Consider the following 24,063-nt stretch of genomic DNA (forward strand, 5'->3'; position numbering starts at 1 on the left):
GAGATTATGGTGTAGGAAGTTTTAAATTGCCTTGTTGTGTATATGACTCAGATCTTAGTTGTACTATCTATGAACTCTTTATCTTGCAAGCGTCTGTTGATATTTGGTCGTGGTAGTTTTTTCTCCTACATGTTTCATGTGTTGTGAGATGTGTGTCGTAGATTATCATGTGAAATTATTGAACAAAATATTAATATTTATTATATTTGTATAAAATACTTGGTAAATGAATATATAACATATTTTGTATTATAACTTTGATATTTAATTACAAGATAGTGTAAAAAGAAGACAATGAACAATGTAGTGAATATAGTTAATTAATTAATTTAAAGGTAAGAAATCTTTGAATTGTAGAAAATAAAAATAATATAACTAATGAAATTATATCTCTTTTTAAACTTTTTTATAATGGATAATTTTTTTTTTTTTTTGAATAAAGGCATTTTAGACATCTACTTCTAAATTAATTAAATGCATATGCATTATTTTTTGTTGTAACTACTAATTTATTTAATCTAATCTAATAAGAGTAATAAAATGAGGTACTTACTTTTTCATCCACAACAATGAAGTCATTGATTTTTTTTTTCATTTGTTGTTGAAACAAATTGTTTTGGGAGTTTGTCAATGACAATTGCTACAATTGTTGTCAATAAAGGATGATAATAAATAATTTGAAATATATGGTTACAATAGATATTGTTATAATGATATAGTAAAAATTAACTTGCAAATTTATTTAGAAGTTTCATGCATTGATAAAATTCTTAGAATGATGTGTAAACTTAGCTTGTTCAATTGGAGCTAGTGGGATGTCAACATTGTCAATTCTTTGGAATATGGTCCTACCGTTTTAGAGTCCAGGTGTAGTTATATTTATGATCAACAACTTTGTAGTTAGGTCATGCAAGTCTGATAATGATGTAAGAACAATTTTGTTCGATAAAAAAAAATAATAGTACTATATTTGTAAATTAATTTACAATTATACCATTATAAAAATACATACAAAAAATATTACTACCATAATGACCTAAATCATTTCAATAATGCAAAAGCATAATTGAAATATTAAGTATTGTTCTAAATATAATCAAAAGAATATTATTTAAACGAAAAAAAAAAAAATTTAACCTAAATTTGTTTTCTAAAAAAATGTAAGACAATGGTTTTCAAGGTTCCTGATTTATAATCTTTGGTGTTCAATTTTGAATTCAATGAATTTAGTAGGGCTAATTATTTGACCAAAATTTATGTTAAATTTCATATTGTATTTTTTAAATACATTTTAACATATTCGTAGTATATGTTTAACAATTATGTCAATTCTAATTGGTGTGGGAATCGAACCTAGGACCTTTCTTATAGAAATTAATAAGTAAGTTAAGAATAATAAATAGTTAACAGAATATTCCGTTACTAAAGTTTATACTAACGGAATGCATGGTTATTTAAGGGAAGAAAATAATATAATAGATGGTAAATAAGAAAAATCATAAAGAAATACTAAAATCAAAATAATGTAAACCATTCATTCCAACCAACAATTACACCCAACATTTTTTGTTCCCGTTAAGGGCATAACTTTATTGGCTCTTATTAGATTTGTATTTGTATATAAGTTGTATTTGTATTTGTATATTGTATGTAGATGGAAAATTAAATAGGGAGAGTAATAAATTTTTTCATTTAAGTAATATGAGATACATAGTAGGATTAAATGTTATGCAATAGTCAATATTTTGATAATCTAATATTAAAAATATAACATAATTAATAATTAAGAAATATTTTTAAAAAAGAATTGGATTTGTTTTGATAAAACAGTCTATTTCATGACTAATTGGCTCCATTCACCTTCTTTTTTATTCATTTCTCCTCCCTGAAGCACCACTTTTTCACTATATAATTATTATCCGGAATCCATAGCGCTTACTCATGCGGAGTTCTGGGTTCAAATACATGCGTTGCCAGCGGGGTTCAGATCGGAGGCAGTGGTGACAGCGATCGGTTCCTTTTTAGGATCTTTCATAAAGACGGACGAAAAGAACTTTGATGGCACCGTGAGGACTTTCTACCAGGTGCGGGTCGCAATTGATGTTGCAAAGCCAATCAAGAAACATATGAAGCTAAAGAATGACAATGGTGACTGGGTTTTCATTGATTTTAAATATGAGCGCATGCCGACCATCTGTTTTCTGTGCGGCGTGATAGGGCATGGGGAGAAATTTTGTCGTCAATTTTTAATCACGCCAGAGGATGTGGAGAAGCCATATGGTTCGTAGCTACGTGCGGGTAACAGGAGGGGGGTACCAGGTAATGGCAAGCCGTGGATCTCACCAGAGTCAACGGCAGAACAGCTCAAATGGAAGGCGGTTGTTATGGACTCAATTGTCGTCCCTAGCAGTTCGAAAGGGGCTGAGGGTGATGAGAGTGTTTTACCAGAGGTATCAGTTGCAGGGCAGAAGAGGTGACGAGTTGAGGAAGGGATACTCAGGGGATGGATTGTGAGTCTGCAGGGTCAAAAAACGAGGAGGAGGCGGGACTTGCGGAGCAAGCTTGCCGAGGATTATGAGTATCCTATCATGGAATTGCCGCGGGCTCGGCAACCCGATGGCAGTTCGCGTCTTGACGGACCTTGTCCGTGATAAAAGGCCGAATATTTTATTTTTGATCGAGACGTTCTTAATGAAACAGAAAATGGAAACTATACGAATAAAGCTGGGATTTGCTAACTTACTGGTTGTGGATGCAGTTAGGCATAAGGGGGGACTTACGCTGCTTTGGGACGCTGCGGTAGAGGTAGAGGTCACAGGATACTCCGCTAATCACATAGACACCAATGTGACTTTAGATGCGGGTGGCTCGCAGTTTAGGCTGACGGGTTTTTTTGGGAACCCGGAGAGGCACAGGCGACAGGAGTCTTGGAATCTTCTGCGTACGTTGGCTAGCCTAAGCAACTTGTCGTGGGTTGTTTTAGGCGACTTCAATGACTTGTTGGCCCAGTGTGAGAAATGGGGACGGGTGTCGCATCCGGAATAGCTTTTATTAGGGTTTCAACAAGCGGTGGCGGACTGTGGTTTGACTGACTTTGCCTTTTCTGGGTATCGGTTCACTTGGTCGCGAGCGAGGGGGCACCACACATGGTAGAAGAGAAGCTGTACAGGATTTTAGTTTCAGACTCCTAGTTGGAGCTCTTTGAAGGTGCATCAGCAACATCATTAACATGACTTCACAGTGATTACTTACCAATCATGCTAAGATCTGTCGCGGTAATACATGTTCCTAGGCGCAGGAGGTTTTGTTTCGATAACATGTGGCTACGGGAAGAGGTGTTCCGGGAGGTGGTAGAACAGAGCTGGAGTCGATCCGTTGGGCGTGATGTCTTTTAGAGGATTGAATTGTGTAGCAAGGATATATGGCACTGGGGACGCACGTACAATAAAGAGTTCTAGTTCCGTATTGACCGTGGTAAGAGGAGGTTGGAGGTTCTACGGCCGCAAGGTGACCTGACATCATGTGCCGAGTATGATAGGGTTGAGAGGGAGGTGCTTACTCTCCTGGAGCAGCAACACATTTACTGGCGGCAGTGTGCAAAAGAACATTGGTGGAAGGATGGGGATATGAACACTAAGTTTTTCCACAACTCAGTAAAGGCCAGGCGGAGCGGAACCGAGTAACAAAGTTGAAGAATGAAGATGGAGCATGGGTCGAAGGGGAGGATGAAATTAGGAGTGTAATGGTCGGTTACTACAACGACCTGTTCACGTCGCATGTTGGGGATGATAATGAGGTGGTTGCGTGTGTGGGTTCTCATGTCATCGCGGCTGATAACGAACATTTGGAGAGACCGATGAGTGCGGAGGAGGTTCGAAGAGCGATTTTTGCCATGCATCCTGACAAGTCACCGGGGCCGGATGGCTTTGGTGCTGGATTCTATCAACACTTTTGGCCTACTGTTGGAGGGGAGGTAACTCTATTTTGTCGGCAGTTTATAGAAACTGCGAAGCTCCCTAGTAGGGCTAATGACACCTTAATTGTGTTAATCCCAAAGAAGCCAGTACCTAAGACAATGAAGGATCGAAGGCCGATCGCGCTGTGCAACATGCTCTACAAAATAGCCACGAAAGTGTGTGCGAATAGATTGAAAGGCCTCCTGGACAAAGTTATATCAAAGTCGCAAAGTGCTTTTGTGCCGGGCCGGCTAATAACTGATAACATCATGCTCGCGTTTGAGGCACACCACTCCTTAAACGGAAGACACAAGGGCGGGGTGGAGTGGCGACCCTGAAGATTGATATGAGTAAGGCTTATGACAGGGTCAAGTGGCGTTTCTTGAGGTCTGTTATGTTGAAAATGGGTTTCAGCGAGAAGTGGGTAAGTATCCTCCTGGAAATAGTTAGTTGTGCTAACTATCATATATTGCATGAACAGAGACATCTCATGCCAATCATTCCCGGGCGGGGTCTGAGACAAGGTGACCCACTGTCGCCGTATTTGTTTTTAATGGTGGCTGAAGGTTTGAGTGCCCTAATTGACAATCGGATGAGTATGGGTCTTCTGCACGGGATACACGTTGCACGTGAGGCCTCCCCAATTACACATCTCCTGTTTGCGGACGACTGTTTTCTCTTTTTACATGCGAACACGGATGAGAGTCATGAGATGAGGCACGTGCTAGACTTGTATGCGGAGGCTACTGGCCAGTTAATAAACAATGATAAATCCGCCGTGTGCTTCAGCTCCAACGTGAACATGCAGACGAGAGCCCAGGTGATGAATATTCTGGGGGTTAAACAAGGGGACACGGCGGCGAGATATCTGGGATTACCTTCCTTGGTAGGGCGTAATAAGAAATCTATTCTGGGGTTTTTGAAGGACAGAATTCTAAACCGGGTAAGAAGTTGGAACTCTAGGTTCTTGTCGCGGGCCGGTTGCGAGGTTATGTTAAAATCTGTCTTGCAGGTGCTACCTTGTTACGCTATGATGGTTTTCATGCTCCCGGTCAGCTTGTGTAGGGAGATAGAGGTCATCCTAAACCGTTACTAGTGGACGGGGTCTATTAATGACTCTTCAGGCCTGCGCTGGAAGTCATGGGGGGGGGGGGCCTGAGCAAACCGAAAATGAAAGGAGGCCTGGGATTTAGAGATTTGAGAAGTATGAATCTTGCTTTGCTGGGTAAGCAAGCATGGAGACTCTTGACACGCCCGGAATCGTTTGTAGCGCAGGTTTATAAGTGTCGGTATTACCCTAATAGTTCTATTTTTGACGCAGAACTTGGGAACAACCCATCATATATATGGCGTGGTCTTTTGGAAGCTAAGCAGATAATCCGCCAATGGGCTAGGCGAAGTATCGGGGATGGCAGGACAACCACTATTGGGTGCGATCCATGGCTTGTGACGGAGATGGACCCATATGTTACCACTGATTTGCATTTGTCCATCAGAGAGGCCCCCGTCAGTTCTTTGCTCAGGGAAGATGGGGTTAGTTGGGATGTGGCGTGTGTCAATGATGTTTTCGACGAACGAGATGCAAACTATATACTAAACATCTCGGTAAGTATTTGCAAACCTGCTGATTCATGGGTATGGTTTGGGGATTCGAAGGGAAGATACACGGTCAAGTCGTGTTACCGGCTCATTACTGGGGAGTCCAATGATGATAGGCCATGGAATCTGATAGGGAGCTTACAGGTACCCCCCGAAGGTGAGGCTATTCTGTTAGCAACTGGCTCACTACATTCTACCTACGAGGGATGCCCTAGTAGCGAAACGAGTTGCATGCCACCTTGCTTGCCATATGTGTGAGGGAGAAGATGAGAGTACAGAACATCTGTTTCATGACTGCTTGCATGCTGCGAATCTGTGGAGTACAATTAACCTGCCTCCTCTGCTGCTGCAACAAGGTAATGTGATAGATTGGTTTTTCCAGCGCTTGAGGAGCTTAAGTGGTGACTTACAGTGCCTGTTTGTGATGTTGTGTTGGGGACTATGGGGGAGTAGGAATGATAGTGTATGGAGGGGAATGCCATTTGATCAAGAGTCAGTGCTGCGCTCATCGGTGTCTTTTTTGCACAACTGGAGGGCAGTGAACGAGCAGGCAAGTGGTGTAGTGCATGCGAGTCTGGAATCTTGGAAGCCGCCGACTGTGGGGAGACTCAAGCTGAACACAGACGCGACCATCAGTGTGGAGAATAATGCTATGGGGCTCGGATGGGTTCTACGGGACCAAGATGGTCGTTTCATGGCTGCACGGAGTATGCGAGTTCCAGGGAGGTATATGGTGGTGGAGGCAGAGGTGCTTTGTTTACGTGAGGCACTGGTTTGGTTATGTGGAACGGGAATGGGCAACGTGGACAGCGAAACAGATTCCCATATTTGTTTTCATGCTTTAAATTCTGATTCTTTTACTTCTGCATTTGGTTTTTTGATTGATGATGTTAAGCATATAGCCTCTACGATTGATGGGGTTAGCTTTGAGTGTGTTAGGCGATCTGCGAATCGTGCGGCCCATGCAGTAGCTAGGGAAGCCGTTTCTGTGTCAGGTCCAAGGGAATGGTTTGATATGCCACCTCTATATCTTGTTGCGATTCTTAACGATGATTTAATGAATTAAGTACTTTTCTTTAAAAAAAAAAAAAAGTGTGTTAAGAACTCTAATATATTAACCTTAATAGAGCGTTGGGTTGGAGGGAATTTAAATTTCATTCCCACATAATTCCAAAAGTCACTAAATTCCTTAGTTTAGTTCGAATGAATGGAATTGCAATTCTATCATTTTCATGGAATTAAAATCTCATGACTCCCCCTCCCCCGAGATTTTAATTCCATGGATTTTAGGAAGAAAAAATAAAAAGGTAATCATGAGACAAAATTACCCCTCCCTTTTTGTAACTTAAAATCGATACCCATAACAACAATAGACATTTTAGACTTTATACTACTTATTTCCTTTCAATCCCCATGTATACCACACATTGGAATTGAAATTCCCAGTAATTATATTCATTTAAACCAAACACTGGAATTTAAATTCTCATTTTATTCTCAGTAATTTATCTCTTATATTTCCCACGTAATTTCCTCTCTCCAACCAAAAGCTCCGTAAACAGTGTGTGTAATTAACTCTTATTCATGTCATTATGTGTCAATCCATTAACAAATTTGTTTACATGACTTGTCGAATCTGATTAACTCTAATAACTAGGTCTTCTAAGTATATATCATAAAGTATATATCATAACTTAGGTTAGCATATACATAACTTTTCATCTTTATATAATAACTAGTATTTTATATGCGCGATGCGCAAAAAATATATGCCCAATATTAAAATTAAATATTAAAATCTTAGTTATATTATTTTTTTAAAAATAATAGTGTGTGTGTGTGTGTGTGTGTGTGTGTGTATATATATAATTGTATAATTCATATTAATATTTTTGAGGTAAAAATTATAGAATGATAAATTACTATATATAACTATGGTAACATTTTAATTAAAACCTAAATGAATTAAAACTTACCATTGAAGGATGTAAGAAAAAATTATTGTGTATGCATGCACATAGTAATAATAGTGTGGAAAGATAACAGAAGTTATAACGGCAGTGATATTTTTGTCCAAAAAATTATGTAGTACAACTTTTATAGCATAAGGTACAAAAAAATTTAACAGAAAAAAGGGACAAAAATCAGGGATATAACCTGGATTGGAACTTATTATGTTTTTAGACTAGTATTTGTCTCGTGCGATGCACGGATAAAAGTTTATAAGTATTGTTATAATGTTATGATATTAAGCAAAATTAATTTTATTAAAAATGTTAGTATAACTATACAATGTAATATTTAATATTTTTAATTTTTTTTTTGAAAATCATATTTTAAAATATTTAATTATGTTATTATTATGTTGATTTTAAAGTATATTGTTACTTGTATTATTATTTGAATTTGAAATTGAAATAACTAATAACTAATTTAATTATATAGCTAACGTATAGTATTTAAGAAAACGCAATATTTGTTTAAAACTTCCATAAAAAATGTATTCATTTGAAAAAGATTATTTATGTAAGAATTATGTTGATTTTGTATCGAATTTCTCATTTTTATATATGTAGAGTCAAATTAATTATAATTATAACAGAGTTAGTAGTACTCAAAAAAATTATAATTAAGATTTAAATGAATATATACACAAACTATATTAAATATAAAATTTTATTAAAATTTGAATAAAAAAGAATTATAAATTATTTAAAAAAAATTGATAAACAACGTTAGTAATTAAAATACAAATCCTATTTAAGTCGCTACAAATTAATATATTGAGACTGTTCGAATTACTAAATCAATATATATATATATATATATATATATATATATATATATATATATATATATATATATATATATATATCTTCCAATTCAAATGAATACATTTTTTTAGGTTTTATAAGTATTGTTATAAAAAAAAAAATTCTTGTATATAAAATAACTCAAACATTTGGGAAGAGGAGTGCTAAGACAACGTCAATAAACAATTTAAATCACTCGAAAAACTCTGGACCGCATTGGATTAAAATTCACCGGTAACTGACTCTCTTCTCGGACACCTCTGCTTCTTCATTGGTTTGCCTCAATATCGGTGAGTTCCCTCGTTCATTCATCTCTTTCACTGTTGTAGTCCAACCGTTCCAGCGCCGATCTTTTACTATTTGAGTAAAAATAACAACAGTTTTGAAAATATTGTCTTCGTTCTCTTTGTGTAATTTGTACATTCAATGCAGCACGTGGTACAATTTTGAAGCAGTAATCACACTTTGACTGGACAATATTGAGTTTTACCTTTTAGGTTTCACCAAATAAGAGGATTAGTGGATTTGCCTTATAGGTTTCACACTTTCCTTGAACACACAAATAATTATTTACCAATAATAGATGCAAATCAAATTATTAGTCTTATAATTTGACTAATTTTTTACGCGCATTGCGCGATTGGGATAATGCCCAATATTTTTTTTTTTTAAATAAGTACTTTAAAGTATATCAAGGCAAGATTATATTGGAATTGTTCATGCATAGATAATTGAATGTTAAATTTGTGTATTTAAATAGGCAATTCTAAGTTTACAAATGCAAGATAATATAGTCAAGATTGATTATAATTGTCAATGAAATAATTCTATAGGTATGGTTGAAACCAAATACGGGGCATAAGGAGAGAAAATAAAAATTAGTGTATAAAATATTAAATATATACTAATATTGAAGAACTAACTCCTGATTGCCAAACAAGGACATTGCGAGATAGTTTCCACTTCTATTTGTTGTGTGATTTGAATACTCTTTTTGTCAATAAATCTCCAAAGTAGTTAATATGATTGGTTTAATTATATTTTTTTATATTTTTATTTTTTTAAAACAATTATTATTATTATTATTATTATATATATATTTTAATTTTTTCATCGTATTAATAAAATACTTGGTAAATAAATAAATAGCACTATTTTGTATTATAACTTTGATATTTAATTAAAAAATAGTGCACAAAAAAAGATAATAGACAATGTAGTCAATATAATCAATTGATGGATTTGTACATTGGAGAAATATAAAAACAATATAACTAATAAAATTATTTCTCTTAACTAATTTATTGATAATGAATACATTTTTTTTAATAAAGACATTATAGGGACAATGTAGCGAATATAATCAATTGATGAATTTGAATGTAAAGAAATTTTATATTAGAGAAAAATAAATACAATATAACTAACGAAATTATTTTTCTTATTTAATTTATTGATAATGAATAATTTTTTTGAATAAAGACATTGTAGACACATAATTCTAAATTAAAGAAATGCATATGTATTATTTTTTGTTGTAGCTACTAAATTATTATTTTTAATTTAATAAGAGTAAAATAGAGTACTAATTATGTCAACTTTGATTGAGATGAGGTTCGAACCTAAGACCTTTCTTATTGAATTCAATGAGTAAGTTAACGGTAAACTAACAGAAATTAACGGAAAATATAATATTTAACGGAAAAGTTAACGGAAAATCATATTCATTAAGGATAAATTAGGAAATCTTAAGGAAAAATTAAAATCTGATCAATCTGAGCCATTCATTTGATTAAAAAATTTGACCGCCATTTTTTCTACCCATTATAGGCCTAACTCTCTTGGCCTATAAGAAAAAAAGTGGATGAGAATAATACTCTAATAAATTTTGTATCCTTACGATTGTTCAAATACTCATCTTCCTCCCTATGCGTCTCTTGCAGGATGTGTTTCATCCTCTTGCTAATAGTCAAGATTGAACTGGGTGTGCTACATAAAACAACGGTTAGAGTAATTTTTTCCTCTATACTATAGGAAACCATAAATTCATATGCTTTTGTACTCTGTGTAATACAGTAATGTTTGTACAGAGTGTGCTACATAATAGATGAATTTTCTAGCACATCGTGGAATTTCTGGTACACAAAAGGGTAGTGAAGATGATGATTATGCAATTCTTTGGAGTTTTCAGGACACAAAAGGTAATCTCAATTCTTATATTTGTATAAATAAACCAACAGTGTGATTTTCATATTTTTAGAATTCTATTCTTTTTTCAAAAAGTTTAGAATTTTGTTTTTTTGTTTTGTTTTGTTTTTTTTTTTTCAAAAGAAAGAGGATTGAGAGCTTTACCATGTGCAGGTGTTCTCTATTGGATGCTTGGCAGTTCATAGGTTCGAACACACCTGAGTTTGATGGCACTGGTGAAAGCTCGTTGGCCATGAGGAACATGCTTTTGAAATGTGATTAGAACATGTGAAAGCTGACAGTTTTACAGTAGCTTTCGCAAGATTATTTTTGAAGCCTGATTAGACCACTATTTATAGTACATTTTATAATCTGTATCTGTATATTATAAATAAATGTTAGTTATTGATTCCAATTCCATTGGAGATTGAAGAGGCATCAGGCGGAATTAAATGGTGACTGTGGGTATTCTCCACTAAATGTACAAAGTTTTTTTTTTTTTTTTTAAATTGATTTAAGATATAATAAATAAATGTTGTGGTTGTGCGGATTCCCAAATCAGTTATAATAATCATTTTTTGGCGGGAATTATAGATTCTGCTTTATTATAATAGAAGATTGAAGATATAACTTGAGAAGCCGCACTTTTTTAATTTGACATTTTGGCATTCACAAGATGCAACGGTAAGAGATGGAGAAGTGGTGAGTCACGACTGTTTGTAAATGTTCATCACTTATTGATCTTTTTCTTTAAATTTTCATATGAATTTTAACATTTTATGATATATGAGTATATTTTTGGTAGGGTAGCGGCCCACCTAACTCACGGGTCAAGACAAAATAGGATTGTTTAATATTCTCTTACCTTGCTTAGATAACAATTTAGCCCACCTCGTTTACTAAATAGTAGGATAGGGACACGGAAAATACAATTTAGCCCACCTCGTTTACTAAATGGTAGGATAGGGACACGGAAAATACAATTTAGCCCACCTCTTACATCGTTTACTAAATGGTGCGCTGTTGGAAGTAGACGGAAGGCTGGATGGCGGCTTGTCGCTGCTTCATTTACTTCGGGCGGCGTGAAATCAATGGAACAGCGAGGCGAAGGTTGCTTCTTCCCTGCCTCTTCGCTGGTTTTCCGGCGATTCTTTGGAAGAATATGGAGATGACTGGTACGCTATATTTCTAACATTCTGCTCTTACAAACACAATACCAATTCAGACCTGTTATATATATCCTATCTACTTGAATGTAAGGACTATACAAATAATATTCTAAAAAATTCAAAAGACACCTTGAAAATCACGATCTACTTTAATACAAAGACTACACAACTAATATTATGAAAAACTCAAAAGACACTTCGAAAATACTGGTCATTACTCTTATTTAGAAGATCCTTTCCTTGAGCTGTACACAATAAATGCATTCAAGACTTGATAGTCTTGTTTGTATCATAAGTCTACAAATTCATCAAAACTACGTACGGAGTAACTTTTATTGGGCGGGAAACTGAAAATTATTTTTATTTATCAAAAATTGTGGCTTTATTATATATATTATATACTCCATATAATATATATTTACCAAAAGTTGTGACTTTGTTATTATATAGATTATATATAAGTAATTATTAAGAAATATTTAACCTTAAAAAAAAAAAGAAAGAAATATTTAAAAGTAAAGGAATTGGATTTGATTTGACCAAACGGTCCACTGCCTTTATTGACTAATAGGCTCTATTTTCCTCTTTTTCATTCATTTCTCCTTCCCTAAGAACTACTTTTTCACTATATAAGTAATGCCTCCTCAAATCCCGTTCTTTTTTTCCCCTTCTTCTCCTTTTTCATATCCCCCATTTTCCTCTCCTGTTTACCCGGAGATCTCGCCGGACTCCGACAGCCATTGCCGCCGGAAAATCTACACATTCTCTCACTACCTCCCAACAAGGCAAGACTCTCTCTGTTTCTTTCAAAAGCTATTTTAGATCTGGTTTGCCTTCTTTCTCAGTATTTTTCTTCCAATTACCTTTGTTTTTTGCCATATACGATCCATTTCCCTTGGATCTTGAAGTATTTTTGTTCTGGTTTTATAATGTTGTTTGTTTTGAAGCAGTACTAGCTTCCCAGCTTCAAAGATTTCATCTTTTTTTAATTATTTGGAAACCATTTTTTATTATTTCCCGAATCTAAGTATTCAGAATTGGACTTCCTTAAATTATTGATTTAGTAAATGTTACTATTATATTTGATTTTGATGAGTTTCAAATCATTCGAATAGTATAATGAAAAGTTTACTGTAGATAAGATTATTAATTTATTATAATTGTGGGGTTCATACTAATTACTATTTCTTTGATAGTGTTATACGTCTGAATGTGTGGATACAACCATAAAGATTGAAACTTTGAGTATTGGCTGATGTCATTTGATTTTGTCTTTGTCTTCCCCATTTTAACTTTGGGCCAAAATGCATTACCAATTTGTGTATCTCGCAATTACTATTATGTGCACAGTATATATTACCATATATGGTTAAGCCTCCTTTTAACAGTATAGTGTATACGTTGACAAATATTAGTTCTCAGAAAAGAGAAGCATATTTGTATTTTCAGATATTACTTCAACTTGGAATTTGTATTTCTGTACAGCAAATATGTAAAGAGGATTGCTTTTTTTTTTTTTCTTTTTTTTTTTTTTTAATGATATCACAGAGCAGATTTGAGTTGAAGGGTAAAGATGAGTGTAGATGGTCATGGTGTTAAAGATTTTGGACTGAAGAATCTAAGCACCCAGTGCTCCATCTCTGAGGCTGATGACTATGATCTCTCAAAGCTTCTTGATAAGCCTAGGCTGAATATAGAGAGGAAGAGATCCTTTGATGAAAGGTCACTGAGTGAGTTGTCCATTGGCCTTGCTAGAGGTTTGGATAGTTATGAACCTGCTTACTCGCCTGGACGCTCAGTGTTGGACACACCGAATTCATGGAGCCGTAACTCTTTTGAGCCCCATCCGATAGTCGCTGAGGCCTGGGATGCTCTCCGCAGATCAATTGTTCTTTACAGAGGCCAACCTGTTGGGACAATTGCTGCGGTTGACCATGCCTCGGAAGAGGTCCTAAATTATGATCAGGTTTGTCCATGTATATGTTTTTGACTTTTGGTGATTTGATGTTGTAATCTGCTGATCTACATGGTATTCCTATTTCTGTAACATAATATAATCGGGTCATACTTTTTGTAAAGGTACTGAAAACCTATTTGTATTTGTGTCATATTGATTGGAAACTGAGTATAATTGAATGAGGTAGAGTGGCTTCGAAATTAAAACTTGTGTTCAGATTTAAGAGGCTGCTAAAATCTAGGCAATTGTGTTACTGAAATTGTGGTTTAGATGGCCTTTGTTCCATACTCCCATAATCTATTTCTTTGCTAAAAGCCTAAAATCATAACTTTTGTAGGTTTTTGTTCGAGACTTTGTACCTAGTGCTCTGGCCTTTCTAATGAATGGCGAGCCAGAGATAGTAAAAAATTTCCTGTTGAAGACACTTCAACTTCAAGGTTCTGAAAAAAGAATAGATAGATTCAAGCTGGGGGAAGGGGTTATGCCAGCTAGTTTTAAAGTCCGTCATGATCCAGTTCGTAAGACGGATACAGTAATAGCAGATTTTGGTGAGAGTGCAATTGGAAGAGTAGCTCCAGTTGACTCTGGATTTTGGTGGATTATTCTTCTTCGTGCGTATACAAAATCTACTGGTGACATGAGTCTTGCTGAAACACCAGAGTGCCAAAAGGGGATGAGGCTGATATTGACTCTGTGTTTGTCAGAAGGATTTGATACATTTCCTACTTTGCTGTGTGCTGATGGATGCTCGATGGTTGATAGAAGAATGGTACGTTAATATTATCTTCTTGCATCATTCAGTGTTTGTTATTGCTGTATTTAATTTGTCGATATTTATTTTATTGGAGTTCGATTCCTGGTATCTGGGGAGTTGGATTTCCCATGCAGTTCTTGCTCAATCCTTCTAGCTGAAAATGAATGCTATTGATATCTGTCTTGACCATCAAAGTAAATGTCATATGTGGTAGACTTGTTATAAATCTGTATAAATAACCTTTATTTGTAGATGATCTATAAACAAAAACTTCTGCATTTTAGCATCTCTTTCATTCTACAGAATTGACATTATCTATGATGGAGTAAAGAGGCAGGGAACTGAGTTGGTGGTAAGTAAAGCTGGGAAATTGATGTGAGATAGGAAAATCAGGAGATTGATTGATTCTAAAATATCTTTGATTGATTGTTATTTGAATTTGATTTACTTCCTTTACAAATGTCTAAGGGCATCACCAATGTGGGGAGACAGGGTTAGCGGGGAGTGGAGATTTATTCTCCAAAGAGATTGTTCTCTCCGGAGAATAAATGTACTACACCATCAGTTTTTTTTTTTTTTTTTTTAAAATTAATGCCTCAATGGCTTTGCCGTCGAGGCAAAATTTATTTATTTTAAATTTTAACTTTTTTTTTTAATCTATATATATATACCCTAACTCTTAAATTTTATCTACACTTCAATTTCTTTTCGAATTTTAATGTGGTTTTAATTGTTTGAATTAATTTATGAAATTATATTTTGTAATTCAAAAATTATTTTATTTCTTTATTTAAATTTATTTAGATTTAAAATTGAAATTTGAAATTATAATTATAAGTTTGAAATTAAAATTATAGTAAAGTGAATTAAGTAATAGATGATGTGCTTTCAAAAAAAAAAAGTAATAGATGATGGAGAGGAGTAGGGTCCACAAAATGAGGAGAAAAAGGATTAGAGAGAAAATAAGGGAGGAGATTAGATGGTGATGGGGAAGAGTTATACCACAAAATGAGGAGAATAGGGGAGAAGTGTCGTGGATGCCCTAATAATATTTGTAAGGTGCCTTGATTTTCTCCTTTACTTTTTATGTTTTAGAGAACTTGTGTAATCCTCCTATTTAAAGAGGATTTCTATACTAATAAATTATAGTAGAATTAAGTAAGAATCAAGGAAAGGACAACTCCCAAAAGTTGCAAGTTGTTTTCCCTGTTCTTCCTTCACCCTTTTTCAATCGCACAAAATAGGCAAACCACCTTTTGCTTCCATTCCTTCCAATGATCTCTATCAATCATTGACGTGAGCTTTGCCCGTGAACATAACATTTGTGTTCTGTTGTTGGGCATATACAAGGGCAATATCGAAATCTTGCAAGTAGAAGTTTGGGCTCTTCAAGCTTCTATACAATCTATACAAACATCCTTCCAAAAAATGGAGATCATAACAAACTTGGTCCAAACTCTTTCCAACACAGTTGACAACCTTGGCAAAATGATGGAATCACTATTAGCCAAACAAGGCAGATACTCGTCGCCTTCGGAGAAATCTACCATCATTTTACCACAATACCACTTACTCCACTAGCCGCACCGATCCTCACATCCACACCAACAAGATAATACACCACAAACCCACTACACTAAGTTGGAATTCTCAAATTTTCCGGATAAAGAGGACACATTGGTTTGGCTACATCGTTTAACTCTGTTTCGCTAACACATATATGCTGGAGGAAGAGAAAGTAGGTACAATTGTCTACGACATGACTTAGACAACCTAGCTTTGGTACATAAAACAGGATCAAGATGGCTAATGCTTTATTTGACAAACCTTCAAAGATTGTGTACACTTTTTTTTTGGGCTATCTTGAAGCTTTAACCCTCATGTCGAATTAAGTAGGTACCAGGGTTATCTAGGCGTCGCCTAGGCGTTTGGGCGGTCACAGCCTTGCGCCTAGACCGCTCGCCTCGCCTAAGTGCAAAATACAACCCAAAACCCCACAAAACATACATGGGCAGAACCTACACACTAAGGCGAGTTGACTGGTGTAATTTTCAGCTGGAGAAGACGCCGGAATCTGCCTCACGCGCCGGCGCGTGGCGTCGGAGCAGCGGCACGGCGGCGGCGCGTGGAGGCGCATGGAGGCTCCGATGGCGGCGCGGTTCGAGCTCCGGCGTCGTCCTCCTGTTCTGAGGAAAGCCCACTACCTCACCCTGACATGGTATCAATAAATACTAACTTCTCACTACTCTAGGAAAAACTATTCATCTTCTCAAAGATGACTGAAGTAAATAGGGTTCAAAAAGGCTTCCCAAGACAAGATATTTCCAATATATACAATAAATACTAAACTTCTCATTATTCTAGGAAAAACTATTCATCTACTAAAGGCAACTTGAAGTAAATAGGCTGCCCAAGACAAGATATTTTCAAAATATATATGTATATATTTTATATATTTTATTTATTTAATACTCATCGCCTAGGTGGTCGCCTAGTCGACTAGTCGACTAGGCAGTTGGTGGCATCTCGCCTAGAAAGTCAGCCTTGATAACCTTGGTAGGTACAATTGTCTACGACATGACTAAGACAACCTAGCTTTGGTACATAAAACAGGATCAAGATGGCTAATGCTTTATTTGACAAACCTTCAAAAATTGTGTACACTTTTTTTTCGGGCTATCTTGAAGCTTTAACCCTCATGTCGAATTGGCAAAACTGAAACAAAGCAACTTGCAGTCTTGCACTTTGAGGAATACATTGACAATTTCCAAATGATGTTGGCGAGGACAGACTATGTCTGATATAACAAACGGATTGATTTGTTTACAATAGGCTTAGCTAAAATTCTCTAGATCAATGTTGAAAGATGCAAACTCACATGCTTATTAGATGAAGCAAGAGCTTGTGACTACACTCGCAGAACATAGTTGTTGGGCAATTTGGCAACACGACACCACTCTCCAATGGACTAGTATTCGTCTAGCAATATTATCATGGTAAAGCAACAACCCTTTCAAGCGCACACGCATTAAGCATTTCTCACCTGGCGAAATGTTGGAATGGAAAAATGTGCAAATGTTATAATCGTGATGATCCATGAGTGAATGGTCGTTGTTGCAAATAATTATGCATGCTAGGTTTTGATGAAGAAATGGATGGGGTGCAAATTGAACCTACAGTGCCGAAGTAAACCATTCCCAAATGTCCTAATTTCAAAATTTCAAGCTTGAGGACAAGCTTGATATCTGGGAGGCGAGTGATGAGGTGAGACAAGAAGTCACTCAAGTTAGTGTAAGAAAATTAGGAGATTGATTGATCCAAAACAATTAACAATCTTTGATTGATTGCTATTTGAATTTGATTTATTTCCTTTACACATGTCTAATCAGTTTGGTAAGGAGCCTTGATGATTCTCCATTCCTTTTTACGTTTTACTAAATCTATGTAATCCTCCTATATAAAGAGGATTTCTATGCTAATAAATGTATAGCAAAAATTAAGAATCAAGGAAAAGGATAATTTCCAACATTCTAAGTTATTTTTCCTGTTCAACCTCCTCCCTCTTCCTCTTTTTCAATTGCACAAAACAGGCAAACCACTCTCACTTCCAATGATCTACATCACCCGTTGATGCGTGCTTTTGCCTATGAACATAGCACAAACTGAATTGCAAAATAACATAAACAAATCAAGGAATACCTAAAACGGTTTCCTCCTCCTACAAGTTTTGCAACTTGCCTCCTCAATAGTTAGTGGATTATTTCACTAATTTCTTGAAGCCCCATTTATAAACTATTACCAAGTACTAAGTAAATCATCAATCAAAGATTATTTAATCATCCCATCTCCGAATTAATGCTCATTCTAGATGCAAATCATGCAACTTGATTATTTCCGTCCATTCCCATTTTCTTTCCTTATGTAGTTTTGGCCTTTATGGGAGTAAATACTATCTTGGGTTCTCATCCATGTGGTATTTGCCTTCTCAAAGTATATCATTGTCATTCGCTAGCAAACTAGCATTATCACAAGGCTAGAGGTGGGAGGCATGTGTAGGTCACCGGGTTCAATTCTTGATGTGTGGATGTCGGGCAAATCATCCTCATGATATGATCCATGTGGTCTTTGCCTTCTCAGAGTATATCATTGTCATTCGCTAGCAAACTAGCATTGTCACAAGGCTAGAAGTGGGAGGCATGTGTAGGTCACCTAGTTCAATTCCTGATGTGTGGATGTCGGGCAAATCATCCTCATGATATGATCATGGGTTAGGCCAAGCGTTACGGGCCTATGCGGCATTGAGGAAGTAGATGGCAAAGCTTTGTCTCTCTACCTATGGTGGCGACAGAGAAGGTTATTAGGGAATAAGAACTGAGAGTTGGCGGAAGAAACTTCCTTGAATAATTTTATTCAATTCCAACTTGTCTTCCAACTACATATTGTTGTCCTATTTAAAGGGACTTCCTTTGTAATTTGCTAAGGAAAGAAAGACATTCGCCAAATATAAAGAAATTCTCAATAATGCCAATTGCAATAAAATAGTAAACTAAATAAATGAGATTGCTTAAATTGAGAGCATGGCATGCATCCCCTCCTTGTTGTCCACCATGATCAAAAGTCCTCAAGGATTTATTGGGCAGTCATGAACGGGGTTGTATGGTTTGCACAAAAACTAGAGACCTTTTGTGCCCATCTCAAGGTATTCGTGATGAGAATATTGCTAGGCACCTTTGTTGGAACTCGCCATCCCAGAGTTGCGTCGAAGAAGAGCGGAAAACCATGTTTTGCCTGATAGGTTATAGGTGCATACATTTTCCCCCATTGTTTGTCAATTTGAAGTGTTTTGGCGCAAATTTATGTTGGCAATCCGCAGTGGAGTAGGAGTAGGTTGAGATGGGTCTAGTATTTTAAGTGGCTGGCCCAGGAAGCCAGCTGAGCTCATTCCTGGTTGACCACCTTTTAGTCATGTTGTCTACCATTTGCTTTTCTAGATGGCAACTATGATGAACAAACTCCAATTCTCATTCCACAAAGTGGGCCACTTGGATTGCAATCCTAAGGTACAACACATCGTTTGGTTGAAGGCACACACATATTTCCTCTTTGAGCCCATTGAGAAATAAGCCCAGTTGGACATTGGGGTGAGGTCTCGAATTTATGGAGCTCTTCCCGAAAAGCCCATTCCCAGTTGACCACGTTTTAGTTGTGTTGCCTACCATCTACTTTCCTAGATGGCAACTATGATGAACAAACTCCGATTCTTGTTCCACAAAGTGGGCCATTTTCACGGCACAATCCTAAGGGACAACACATTGTTTGGTCGAAGGCACACGTGGATTTCCTCTTTGAGCCCATTGAGAAATAAGCCCAACTGGACATTGGGGCGAGGTCTAGAATCTATGCAGTTCTTCCCCAAATGTAATTAACATATTCAACCACAATACCCACTTGTTGAAGAATCACAAGTAGTTCAATCAAGGATGCAGAGACACTGCTACTAAATTGATCCAAGAGTTTTGCCTTGAATTGGCCCCAAGTTAGGTGTGACATCTGTTGCCGCAACCAATGGAGCTAGTGTACTGTTGTGCCTTCCATGCTGACAAAGGCCATGGCTACCTTCAAGTCCTCTCGTGTGCAAGCCATCTGATTAGGTTCATCCTACCAAAATTGGGGATTCCAAAAAAAATTGGTTGTCACCTTGATAGCATCCCCAATTGGCATAGGAGAAGAGGGTTTGGTCAGACTAGATTTTTCTAAATGTGAGTCAATAGCGGCAGCCATGCCACTTTCCCTTTCTCGTGGAACAAAAGGGTGACTAGTTTGATTAGTTTGGATATGGCCTCTCCATGCTAGTAAATTGTTGTTCATGTGTATGCAGAGTTCCTCCTAACTATTCTCCAAGGCTTCCCGATCGTGACTCCATACATGTCATTCCTAGAGTCAGGTCGGACCAAATAGATGGAGTAAAGAGTGAGGAACCTAGTTGGTAAGTATATCTGGGAAATTGATTTGCAAAATAACAGAAGCAAATCAAGGAATACCCAAAATGGTTTCCTCCAGCAAGTTCTGCAACTTGCCCCTCAGAAACTAGCTGATTATTTCACTAATATCTCAATGATCCACATTTATAAACTATTACCAAGTACTAAATAAGTAAATTATCAATCAAAGGTTACAAACAAATTTAATTATTCCATCCTTGAATTGCTCATTCCAGATGCAATTCATACAGCTTGATTATTCCTTCCATTCCCATTTTCTGTCCTGCTGTAGTGTTGGTCTTTCTCCAGGAGAATACTATCTTGTGCTCCTGTCCATGTGCCCCTTGGTGTGTATCAATCTATGTGACTAATGAATTCAGAGTTCGTGCTTTGGTAGGAAATCCTGGATGTTCTGATGATTTAATAAACTCTTCAAGTAATTACAATAAATAATAAAAATCTCTACTTATGTGTGAGTACCGTCATTATGTTATATTGAGATGATTTAAGGCTGATTTTATAAAGGAAAAATTGTAATTTATTCCCCTTCATAATATGCTAATTATCAATGTCACTCTTGGAGTATTAGTGGTGTAAATGTTGCCCCTCAATTTTCAAAACGGTACATATATTGTCCCTCCCGTACCGTACCAGAAGAAAATTGAGGGGCAACATTTATACACTACGGGAGGGCAATATATATACCATTTTGAAAATTGAGGGGCAACATTTACACCACTAATAATTCATGAGTGACATTGATAATTGGCATATTATGGAGGGGCATAAATTACAATTTTCCCTTTTATAAATGAATGTGCATTTTGTGCTTTAATGGAAATATAGAATCATCTGAAAATTTTTGAGGTTATAATTGGATTTAATATCTGTCCGTTGATTCCCTTGGATGATAACATATGCATTGCTGCCTCAATAAAATTTCCAAGTTGAGGTTGTGGGGAAAGAAGTCTCAGTATATGCTGTTATTGGCTATGTTTTCTAATAGTTGGAAAAAATTGTCCACTGAACTCCGCACTTGAAGAGTCTAGTATTATGGGGTCTGTAAATCCATATTAACGGATCAGTACTGGGATTCTGTTACACATCCCGAAGCTAATCTGTTACTCATGTTTACTTGTTAAATCTTTGGAGTTAACTGATGAGAGGAAATTCTGGAGTGCTATAGCATTGCTTAGTTTACCAACGAGTTTCAATGGAAGCAATGCGTGATTAAGAACTGTTTTTGTTTAAATTCCACTAGCCTTTCTCTATACTGATCAGTTTTACGTAGTAATACTAAAGGATTATTAATTGGAGACCTTTTGGCTTTTGCAGAATTAGCTAATGACTAGTAGTACAATGTTGGTTTAGTTCCTGACAAAAACAAACGATATTCTTTTGCTCTTCTATTTGGATAGCATATGGTTTATGTTTCCCAGTCCTGAAGGGGGGCAAAAATATTTTTTATTTGCATAGTAAATTATTACTTTTTGTTGGGAACTTAAAGTTCTCTAAATCTTTTTTGGTTTTTTTGGTAAGTAAGAAGATTAGAGTTACATATTTCTTGTTTTTTATCTCTTTTTCATGGTCAAGTTTTGGAGTCTAAAGGTGGTTCCTTTTGTTGTTATTTCAGGGAATCTATGGTTATCCTATCGAAATTCAAGCACTATTCTTCATGGCGTTGAGGTCTGCATTGGGAATGTTAAAGCAAGACGATGCTGAAGGGAAGGAATGTATTGAGAGAATCGTAAAACGTCTTCATGCCTTGAGTTACCACATGAGAAGTTACTTCTGGCTTGACTTCCAACAGCTAAATGACATTTATCGTTATAAAACCGAAGAATATTCTCATACTGCAGTAAATAAGTTTAACGTCATTCCTGATTCGATCCCGGACTGGGTCTTTGATTTTATGCCTACGCGTGGTGGTTACTTCGTAGGCAATGTTAGTCCCGCAATGATGGATTTTAGATGGTTTGCTTTGGGTAATTGCGTTGCCATCTTATCTTCTCTTGCCACTCCGGAGCAAGCTTCTGCTGTTATGGATCTTATCGAGGCACGTTGGGAGGAGCTGGTTGGAGACATGCCTATGAAAATAACTTTTCCCGCGCTGGAGAATCATGAATGGAGAATCGTTACTGGCTGTGATCCGAAAAATACCAGATGGAGTTATCACAATGGAGGGTCTTGGCCAGGTTCTTCCATATTTCTTTACGTGTCGTTTTTAATAAAATTTTTACTTGATGCCCCCTTGCTATCTGACAATCTTGGCAGCTCGCAAGCATTTCCAAAGACGTTAAAACTTAAAACCATGGTTGAAAAAACCGCTAGGCGCTCCTCGGACGCTCGGGGGCGCCTAGTGCCTAGGCGGCGATTAATCGGCACCTGTGTATTTTTTATTTTTATTTTTTTAAGACTTCATAATTATAAACTATTTAATACTTTAATAGTTAATACTAAAATATTAAATATTAACCTAAAAAACATCTAGAGTTTGAAAATTTTAGGGCTATTTTGCTGAAAACGGTGTCCTTTTGAGTGAAATAATTTTAAAAAGAAGGGAACAATAGCTAATCGGCCGACTAAGCGACCTAGTCGGTGCTTAGGCAGCACTTAGGCGGCCTAGTTGGCCAGCCGCCTAGACCACCGATTAGGGTGATACGTTAGGCGCCGATTAATCGGTGCCTAGGCGGGATTTTTGCAGCACTGCTTTAAACCCGTTTAACGTTGTGAACTAGATACTCGAAACTTTATTTCTCTAACGCTATATGCTCTTCTTGGTCTCAAACGCTGCTGCAGTGCTCTTGTGGTTGCTTGTGGCGGCATGCATCAAGACAGGGCGGCCGCAGACTGCAAGGCGAGCTATCGATCTTGCTGAAAGCCGGCTGCTCAAGGATAGCTGGCCGGAATACTATGATGGGAAATTCGGAAGGTTTATCGGGAAGCAGGCCCGGAAGTACCAGACATGGTCGATTGCTGGATATCTGGTTGCGAAAATGCTGCTGGAGGATCCTTCGCACCTCGGGATGATCTCGCTGGAAGAGGACAAGCAAATGCAGCCCGTGCTGAAGCGATCGTCTTCGTGGACTTGCTGATAGTAACACCTAGTGATGAGGAAATACTAATGCTGATTGATTACGTATCTCTCTGGTCTGGTTTAAATGCAAAGACATTTTGCTTATAATTTCTGTTTGTTTAAGAGCTTTGTTATGTAGATTTATGGTGTGTCTAATTTTATGGAATTTTGCATTTTAAAGGAAGCTAGAAATAAAAGATGAGTAAGTAGATCATATCTGCTGCACTTGCTGCCTTTATGGGGAAAAATGTTTCTCCTAAAATAACTTTTGCTCTCTTAAACTGTTTTAGTTCTTCCCCTTTGGGACTAAAATCTAACCTATCCATAGTATCTGCTCAACGTTCTTTCAAACTTTTTAAGAAAATGGTAGGTATTGTGTGATTTGCCCTTGTTGATTGTGTTCACTTTTCGTCAGTAGAATTGCTTACTTAGTTCGATTATTTAGAGTCCCCATACTTTTAAATAAAAGCCAAGTTAATTTGTTCAATCAGCTTAAATTTCCCTTACTCCGTCCCCGAATTAATTAAAGGATTAAATTCGTGCCTTCTATCAATCTACGAATCCCAAAAAC

The 24,063-nt window shown here is 36.5% G+C and overlaps 2 protein-coding genes and 1 long non-coding RNA gene across 5 annotated transcripts; all 3 read left to right on the forward strand.

Moving 5' to 3' along the window:
• Positions 1-5,126: 5,126 nt before the first annotated feature.
• On the forward strand, positions 5,127-6,621 carry LOC109154456. The gene is made up of 3 exons (XM_019302237.1): positions 5,127-5,181; positions 5,278-5,699; positions 5,815-6,621. The coding sequence occupies exons 1-3, from the start codon at positions 5,127-5,129 to the stop codon at positions 6,619-6,621; spliced, it is 1,284 nt and encodes a 427-aa protein (XP_019157782.1).
• Positions 6,622-12,338: 5,717 nt separating this feature from the next.
• Positions 12,339-23,706, forward strand: LOC109154545 (probable alkaline/neutral invertase D). Of its 3 annotated transcripts, none has more exons than XM_019302317.1 (5): positions 12,339-12,509; positions 13,278-13,690; positions 14,019-14,450; positions 22,050-22,611; positions 23,216-23,615. In XM_019302317.1, the coding sequence occupies exons 2-5, from the start codon at positions 13,298-13,300 to the stop codon at positions 23,509-23,511; spliced, it is 1,683 nt and encodes a 560-aa protein (XP_019157862.1). In that variant the 5' UTR covers positions 12,339-12,509; positions 13,278-13,297; the 3' UTR covers positions 23,512-23,615. The 3 variants fall into 3 exon arrangements, with proteins under 3 accessions (XP_019157862.1, XP_019157863.1, XP_019157861.1); XM_019302318.1 differs by having other exon boundaries at positions 12,360-12,509; positions 13,273-13,690; positions 23,216-23,706; XM_019302316.1 differs by lacking the exon at positions 12,339-12,509 and having other exon boundaries at positions 13,099-13,690.
• LOC109154546 lies at positions 15,529-18,986 on the forward strand. Its single transcript, XR_002049738.1, has 3 exons — positions 15,529-16,177; positions 16,996-18,491; positions 18,640-18,986. It is a non-coding gene; the product is annotated as an uncharacterized LOC109154546 (long non-coding RNA).
• Positions 23,707-24,063: the final 357 nt, after the last annotated feature.

The sequence above is a fragment of the Ipomoea nil genome, unplaced genomic scaffold, assembly GCF_001879475.1.
Source record: "Ipomoea nil cultivar Tokyo-kokei standard unplaced genomic scaffold, Asagao_1.1 scaffold2647, whole genome shotgun sequence".
In the NCBI taxonomy this organism is placed as follows: domain Eukaryota; kingdom Viridiplantae; phylum Streptophyta; class Magnoliopsida; order Solanales; family Convolvulaceae; genus Ipomoea; species Ipomoea nil.